The sequence below is a fragment of the Capsicum annuum genome, chromosome 12 (assembly GCF_002878395.1).
Source record: "Capsicum annuum cultivar UCD-10X-F1 chromosome 12, UCD10Xv1.1, whole genome shotgun sequence".
Lineage (NCBI taxonomy): Eukaryota > Viridiplantae > Streptophyta > Magnoliopsida > Solanales > Solanaceae > Capsicum > Capsicum annuum.
The window spans coordinates 230410720-230419808 of NC_061122.1; the positions used below are offsets into that span (position 1 = coordinate 230410720).

Genomic DNA, 9089 nt, shown 5'->3' on the forward strand with positions numbered 1-9089 from the left:
TAAAACTAATTTAAAAAAAAAAAAAAGAAAGAGAAAAAAGTTCTCATTTTTACAAAAAATATTTTAAAACTTTAAACCAAACAACTAAAACTTTATATTAATAAATAAAATTTTAACAACAACATAACATCTTATTAACTAAAATTAATATTTACTTTTATTAATAAACATACATATTAATATGTGAAATTAAAGGTTATATATCATTTAAAAATATTATATCAAATAATATTTTTGTACGTATATCTATATATTATTAATTTTATTGAGAGGTATCATGGCTTACTACCTTAACGAGGGAATAGTAGAGTATTGTTGTATCTTTGGTTGGGTGCTTGTACATTTCTCCTCCTCCATCCTCATGAACAAAAGGCTTTCCAAATTGAGATTTACCTCCATACAAGAATCCTAAATCCACAACTGGACCATTTCGTTTTGTTTGATACAAATGGCGGATGTTGGTGCACAATCTCAGCTGATCCCTAATCTCCCAGACGACATAGCCTTACAGTGTCTAGCAAGAATCCCCCGTTCCCATCACCCTACACTGTCTCTCGTCTCCAAATCTTGGCGGTCCACCTTAACTTCTTCCCCTACACTCTACAACACCCGATCACTCATCCGTACTACCGAAACTTTCCTCTACTTAAGCCTCCGTATTAACTCCACTTTCCACTGGTACACTCTCGTCTCCCACAAATTGTTGTTTCCAGTTTGTTCAATGCCCGTTAAGCCGATTGGACCGGCTTTTGCTGTATTGGGATCCAAGATATATGTGATTGGTGGATCTATTGGTGAAATACCGTCGAATAATGTGTGGGTTTTTGATTGTAGGTTTAATTGTTGGGAAATGGGACCGAGGATGAGGATTGGTAGAGAGTTTGCTGCGGCTGGTGTTGTGAATGGGAAGATTTATGTGATGGGTGGGTGTGTGGTTGATAATTGGGCGAAGTCGATGAATTGGGCTGAGGTTTTTGATCCCGCAACGGGGTTATGGACTGCGTTACCGAGTCCGATTGAAGTTAGGGATAAGTGGATGCATGCTACTGCGGTTGTGGGGGCCAGGGTTTATGCGATGACGGATAGGGGAGTAGTGGTGTATGATGTTGAAGGGTGTCAATGGGGGACTGTGTCGAAAAGGCTTGATTTGGGTTGGAGAGGACGGGCTGTGGTGGTGGGAGGGGTGCTGTATTGTTACGATTATTTGGGTAAGATTATAGGGTATGATGTGAAGGAAGATGTATGGAAAGAGTTGAGAGGGGTGGATAAGGGGTTGCCAAAGTTTTTTTGTGGTGCTACGATGGTGAATTTCGATGATAGGTTATGTGTTGTGTGGGAAGGAAAAGGGAGCGGCAAGGAAGTTGATATTATGTGTGCGGAGATTCAAGTGCAGAGGGATGAGGATGGAGGGTTGAGTGGGAACATTTTGTGGTCGGATATGATTCTTGTTGTTCCTAATGGTGCCTCAATTGTGCAATGCTTGGCAGTTGATTTGTGATGATTACTATAAATAAGGTGCGGTTATTGTCAAGCTTTCGTTAAGCATTTTATTGAATTAATAATCTGACTGTTTGTTGTTGTCGCTTCATTATTTCCTTTAGCTTTTTCAGTATTTGGTGCTTTTTAAAGTTATTGCTTGAATTTGACTTGGGCCAGGTATACTTGTCATTGTTAATTCACAATGTTGTGAATAATTGGGTGTATTGTTTATCCTGTGGCATTTTCTATACGTGTATTCAGTTTGAAAATAATATATATTTGATGGCGTCCACAATTCATTTACTATATGTAGTATGTGGACTGTGGCTGTCTAATGTGTTAGATGTGGTTATGGTGTTGGTAGCAAAAGTAGGGGGAATTTCTTGAATGGATAGTGGATTGAAAATAACTGGATTTGTGAATCGATCCTTCCCCTAGAAATCCACAACACTTCTGTAGTTGTTTTATAGGGCTTACTTTTCACTTTGGTAGGCATCCTTGTATCACATAACATCCCGAGAACTTCTCTATTTCAATCCTATGTATAACATCTTCATATCATTCCAATCTCTTGAAACAACAAGTCTAAAATTTGAATTGTTTGCATTTGACATCTCACCTCAACTTCAGTCTTCTCATACAGACTAAAATTGCAGTGCATGTATTGAGTCCTACTTCTAGTTCTACTTATTCTAAAATCCTTACACCACTCTAAGGTGATTCTCCATAGTGCAAATTTTTGTTTGACACTCACTCGTTTCGTCTTTTTATTCACTCTGCCTTTCTATTTTCAATCCACTACTTTTGGCTTTAAACTTCATTTTGTCCTTGCCTGCCTTTATTCACTCATTTCGTCAAAAACTTAGTATTGTTTAGGTTTATATTAAAATACGTTACTTATCTACTAATAATGTCGAAGTCATTAAAATAGATGTTAATCTCATACTAAACGGGAAAACAAACTTCGAAGGAGATTCCGGAACAACTTTTTTTTATTTATAATTGTGGTGTCCACGCCAGCTTGTGTGCAGCTTGACTAATTCCACGAGATATCTGCCATCTCCCACCATCAACAAGTATCAGGTAACTCTGTCCACCGGAACAACTTTTTTTTATTTATAATTGTGGTGTCCGCGCCAGCTTGTGTGCAGCTTGACTAATTCCACGAGATATCTGCCATCTCCCACCATCAACAAGTATCAGGTAACTCTGTCCACCAAGGCAAGAACAGATAGGAAAAAATCACCTAGTGTTTGTCTCTGTTGGGAATTGAACGTGAGACCTCATGGTGCTCAACTCAACTTCACTGAACCACTATGCCACACCCTTGGGTGCATTCCATAACAATTTATAAATATTAAATAATTAGCAAAGATCTTTTTTTTTTTTTCTGTTTTTACTAGACATAATCTCAGAGTTAGGTACTCAAAACGCTTATATATGCTCCACTTGATTGCTTTCTCACAAGTATTAGCTTTATGTTTTTAGCTTTAAGGAACACGTATAATGTTTAGATGTATGCGTTAAGTATTTTTATGGGGTTGACTTAGAGTCCATTTGAATTGGCTTAATTTAGGTGTTTTTAAGCTAAAATAATTTTTAAGCACTTTTGTAGTGTTTGGGTAAAATTTAAAGGTGCTTTTAACCACTTCTTTTTAAGCCAAAATAACAAAAATAAGCCAGAAGCCATAAGTTAGAAATCATAACTTACGGCTTCATAAAGTATTACTCCCCTCTCACGTGGTCACCTTTTTTTTTGTATGTCCTGAAAAAAATGTTTTATGGCTTGTTTAAACAATACGTTTCAAAAGTAATTTCAGGATTTATTCATCTTAATATATTATTTCATAATGCTCATTTATAATTTACGCTTAGTTTAGTACTCACTTCCGTTTCAATTTGTTTGTCATACGTTCTTTTTTAGTTTATTTTAAAAAGAATGTCACTTTCCTTTTTTAGGCAACTCTTTAATTTATACTTTCCACATGACATGTTTAATACTACAAGATTGCAGGACATTTTGTTACATTGTATATATCTATATCTTTAGTTTAAGACCACAAGATTCAAAAGATTGAAATGGTGGGAGTAATGTATAAACTTTTAAGAAAATTCATTGATCCATGTCCCATCTAATGCTTTTACAATATAATGGATGAGGAATGCGATTCTTGAATTTACTGTTGCTGATTGATTTGATTTTGAGTTTCAAATATCTTAACAATTCTGCTGAGGTTTTAAACAAACCTAGCTTGTCTGCTCGTCAGGATTCCAGCCAGAGACTCAAATGCATTTCTCTCAACTTCACAGTTTGTAACGACAATATGTTGAATATTGTGGACTTCCTAGCACCAAGATCCATTCATTTCCCTACTGACAAAACAATGCATTCGGTCAGACATGTTTGAAATACTCAGTTGTCTTCGAACAACTACTAGCAGACCTCGTTGGCTGTATGATTCTTCACTGTCCAAAAATAGTCTCTTGTGTTCAAAATGGGAAAATACTACTACAGAATCTCAGTGTACAAAATCTCCTGCATCATAATGTCAAGGAACAAAACTTTTTAAAAGCAGGATTGCCTCGGATTAATGCAGACACTTCACAGGTTTGCTTTGGTAGTTTCACTTTGACATTGTAATTCTGACATGGAGTTTTTCATTGCTTACATGCATATTTTCTTGTGAGATAAATGAAACAATCTCTGGCAAAAATGCAATGCAAGGCCGCATGCAATAGACCCTTTCCTTTGGTCAAGTCCTTTCCCGGATCCTATGCATGGAAAGAGCTTTGATACATCGGACTGCTCTTTTACTTATTTGCTTTATCATCCTAAACTAGGGCATTAAACAGCTATATCTCTAGGACACTTAAAAAATACCCACGGTTGAATGTGTGTTGGATCTTTCAAAAATGCATAGCTTTTATAATTTGGTACGCCAATTACACCTTGCCCTTTCCCAATATTCTTATCATGTGGTTTTTATTGTTGTCTAGAAATGAAATAGCTTCCAAGTATTCTTGTTTCGTCAGATAAATAATAATATTAAAGCAGTACTAAGTAGCATAACTCAATTCTATTTTAGTTCAGATTTAGAACAATACAAAATAAACCACAATTTTTAGTTGGTGAAATCGATTTGTTTGGATAGTATCCCATCATCAGTCAACGGTAATGTTGCTAATTCAAACAAAAGAAATAAAGTTTTAAAACAGCTATCTGCAGATCTAAATAAAGGGGCTGTACCACCACAAGGGTGTATCGTACGCAGCTTTACCTTGCATTTCTGCCAGAGGCTGTTTTGAACCGGTGACCTCCTGGTCACGTGGCAGCAACTTTACCAGTTACACTTGCACACGATTGGTACGATTGGTGGTGCTTTAACAAGTTGTCAATTTGTATAAGAACCTGCACACATGCATGCATACAATGGATGTAGTTTAGCGACAAGTATTATTGAATTTGGCTGACGCTTGAGATGGATTTGTATAATAAGCCAAGAGCCAAAAGATGGAAGGTAATTTCAGTAGGTGTAATATTGCAGACATCTTTCTCCCTTTTCACTGCAATATCTACAAAAAGGAAACAGGTATTATACTATATAATTCAGCCAGCATACAATACAAGCCAATGCATTGGCATAATGTTCACCCCTCTTGTCCATTAAAGTAGTTAGCCGCTTCAAAGACAAAAGACGTATCAACAGGAAGAACATACAAATCAAAACAGGAAATGCCGACCGCGTCTCCTCCTGATTCTTCATGTAAAAGGGGACGAGATTTAGTTCCTTGTGCAATAAGCCGATGCATCAAAGATAGCTTCTGCAATACCTCCGTCTAAATACAACATACAGAACGAAAAATCATTTAATATCAAGAATTAAATGGAAAGAAACACAATCAAACAAATGGCAAGAAGCTAGCTACTACTATATATGCAAGTTTAATTCAACCTGACATGTCAAAGATGGAAACTAAAGTTCAATCTGGTTAAATTTTCACTTCAAATTCCTTCCTTATTCAAAACTAGACTGCAGATAATGGCTATAAAAAGACTCCCCCCCTCCAACTTACTAACACAATTTTGCAGTACCTCGTTTCATTAGTCAAGCTCAAGCACTTGGTCTAACACAGACGAATTGTCGTCGTTTCAATATGTGGCAGCAAAAGAAACTTAAAGAGTTGTGCAGCTCCTGACCTCATTATCCACGAAGCTCAAAGATTTCAGCTACAGTAGTTCCACCAACAGAAGGATGGAAAAAAAAAAGAGCAACGGCTCACACTTATTAGAATAAGATATACAGAGAACAGAATCCAAAAAGATATATACGGAGTATATGTTATTTAAGGTTACCAGTCGAAAAAGGAATATCCCAGTGTTTCTGCCAAAATTCGGATACCAGAAGTGGATAAAACGAGGATTTGCATGAGAGACATCAGTAAACTGACCGACAAGGTATACACATTGTCCATCTAGATATTCTTCAACCTCCTCTGCTTTATTCTGGAATTAAAAGGAAAGTGAAGCTATCAGAAGCCAGTCTATTACTCACATCAATGGAACAAACGGATACTGAACAGATAGGCAACATGAAAAATACATGAACAGATACAGTGTTAGGTTAGCTGAATGAAAAGGTAAGGAGGCAAATTATTACTATACCTTCAATGTCTCGATTTCTTCAATTGATGCAGAAAGACATTCAGACTCCAAAACTGAAGCTACAAAACAAACATCACATACAGTTCAATAAGAAATGGATTAGCATATTAAATTTAACCATACCATGCACATTGTTAGTAAAAATGTGTATATGTTGTGGCCATATTACAGAATCATAACGTCCACTTGTCAGCTATTAGGTGGATATATATAGTTTTAGGTGCTTCCAGAAAATGCCCATGCCACCATACCAACCCTTATGGTTTGTACACCTTTATAATTATGTACACATTCAAGAGACATAACATCTTTCGGAGGACAATTATAAAAGAAACAAAGCATTTATCGATTATCAAACAAAAAAGAAAGAAAGCATTTACTTGAGAAAAATAATTTTCTTCACAGAAAAATTTATTCAATAATATTTCGACACTTTTGTATAACTCTTTTTAAGTGTTTTTTTAAGTAATAGTTACAGAATAAAATTTGATAACTGAAATTAAATTTTATAAAATAAAGAGTATGAAACCTTCATTATTTGTTGCAATATATAATAAAAATATAATAATTATTTAAATATTGCTAGATTTTAGAGATAATAACCACGAAAATACCTAAAGTTTGACCGGATTACCAGTTGAGCATACTGAACTTTGTGGGGGGTCCTATTACTCCCTCCTCAGACTTTTTTTTCATATTTTAATGGCATATATCTGCCACTTGACACACTGCGTGTGATTCACGCTCACTGAGCACGTGAACAGTGTTAAAAACGTTTTAAAACTTTTTTTTTTTACCAAACAACCCCTTAATTTTATAATTATTTAAAGTTTTATATTTTTATTTATTTTTTCATTCTTTCTTCTTAATGGAACTCGAAAAATCATGAAAAAAAATTTTCATGTATGGAACTCGGAATCTTTCTGAATTAATGGAAAGATTAATGGTTATAATTAATGGAAAGTTTTTTGCTAATTGCATATTTTATTTTATCATCGATGTAGCTTATTTCAGAATAAGCTTGTCGTTCCGTTGTATTTCTATTGATTGTAGTATCACTAGATTGTCCTAACAAAATATTGAAAAATATTTCCTATATTTGCTAATTAGTAGTTAATTAAATTTAGTGATTGTAATATTTTAGTATTCGATACTGATATTATTTGATATACTTAAATTAGTTCTTACAAATTGTTGAGTTGTTAGAGGCACTAATATACTAGTTAACAGTTAGTAATATTTTCTAAAAAATATTTTTTCACTTACCAATTAAACACTAGAAAATATTTTTCTAGTCACCAACCAAATATGAGAAAATAAGTAGAAAACCAACTTATTTTCCAGAAAAACTTTTTCCAGGAAAACATTTTTTATGAAAAATATTTTTCATCATACCAAACACACCCTTGATTAATACTTTGGTATATAAAAATTTTCCCAATATATTTATTTATATTTACCGCGCATCACACGGGTAAAATTATGCACAACTACATTTTCATATACTGAATTAAATTATGCACAGAGGCGGAGCCAGCCCTCATTAGAGGCTTCGAACGAAGCCCCTTCAACCGAATTTTTTTTTTATTCATATATGATTAAAATTATTTTTTGCGTGGTTATAATACGTGTTGAATCACTTTTAACTTAATTTTCTTTGAATATTGAATTCTTTACTTGAAATTCTGACTCCACCTCTGATTATTCTTTTTTGTCAATACTTTAATTTCAACTTTCTACATGGTATATTTAGGACCATAAAATTAAATGACATTTTGATACATTTGACATAATTTTAATTTAAGACCACAAAGTTCAAAAATCTTTTCTATTTTCTTAAACTTTATGTCAAGTTAAAGTAGATCATTCATTTTTATAGAAAGGGAGTAAATAAAAAATACCTTGCACATTGTGAGAAGAACAAGAAACTTTCGACTGTACTCTCTCAGAAAATTCATAATTAGTAACGGAATCAGAATATTCATTAAGGGGTTAATAAATGAAAATCTAACCCCCATAGTCTCTACTCCACCAACACCACAAGAAAAAATGTAGAAAGAGAGTTGAACAAGAAACTTTTATATGTCACCAATCTTCAAGGATCCTTAAATAGCACAGATTTTACATGATCATAGCATTCAAGGGTCCAAGCTAATTGACAAATGGACTCTAGTGGGTTCTACTTACCACCCAAAAAGTCATCTCTTTTTTCTATTCTCATTTACCTCCTTTTTTCCTTTTTTTTCAATCCTCTTCCATGATATTTTATTTTTCTATTTTATTGTATGTTTTTAAAGAGATTTTACAGAATGTATTTATGTATCATTTTTGTGACATAATTTAAAATATTTTTGGATTCAAAAGTTTAAATTTGAAAAATGCTTTTTGAAATTTTTTGTAAGCAAACCTAATTATTTAAAGGTTTTTTTTCGTTCAGGTAGTTTTGATCGATTTTTTTGTGACCGGTATCAATTATTCTTTTTTGCGAAAAAAGTTAAATAGAATTATTTATGCTTTGGTTTGAATTGATTTTCGTTAAAATCAAATGAATTTAGTCAATTTTAATTATTTAAATCAAATATTTTTTTAAATCAAATGAATTTAATCAATTTTAATTATTTAAATCAAATCAAAAAATATTTTATACATTATCAGATGGATTGTTACTTTAATTTATTTTTTTAGTTTTTTATTACGGATATTTATCTTCTTTTCTCCTGTCATTAGAAATGAAATTTCATTAGTTGCTAACTTATAATCATGGACTGTCTGTTTTTATTATGATGACTATAATTTTTTTGAATTATGATTAATGTCTTAAGATCTATAAACTTTCATTAGGTGGATAAAGTTTATAAAAAAATATATAAAGATATCAAGGTAAAAATCTCATGATTATATATATCTATATTTTCTAAATTGTGGGACCCACTGTATATATATGTAT

At 33.2% G+C, this 9089-nt stretch overlaps 2 protein-coding genes across 3 annotated transcripts; one reads left to right on the forward strand and one right to left on the reverse strand.

Annotated features, from left to right (window-relative positions):
• The first annotated feature begins 275 nt into the window (after window positions 1-275).
• Window positions 276-4236, forward strand: LOC107850942 (F-box/kelch-repeat protein SKIP6). Of its 2 annotated transcripts, XM_016695803.2 has the most exons (3): window positions 276-678; window positions 835-1515; window positions 3747-4236. In XM_016695803.2, exons 1-2 carry the CDS (start codon window positions 449-451, stop codon window positions 1496-1498), a joined length of 894 nt encoding a protein of 297 aa, XP_016551289.2. In that variant the 5' UTR covers window positions 276-448; the 3' UTR covers window positions 1499-1515; window positions 3747-4236. The 2 variants fall into 2 exon arrangements, with proteins under 2 accessions (XP_016551289.2, XP_016551288.2); XM_016695802.2 differs by having other exon boundaries at window positions 276-1515.
• Window positions 3573-8134, reverse strand: LOC124889776 (the record flags this gene model as incomplete). The annotated part of the gene is made up of 4 exons (XM_047401763.1): window positions 3573-5707; window positions 5834-5983; window positions 6143-6201; window positions 8044-8134. Coding segments are annotated over 4 exons (354 nt in total), but the record flags the coding sequence as incomplete, so codon positions are not given.
• Between the last annotated feature and the right edge of the window lie 955 nt (window positions 8135-9089).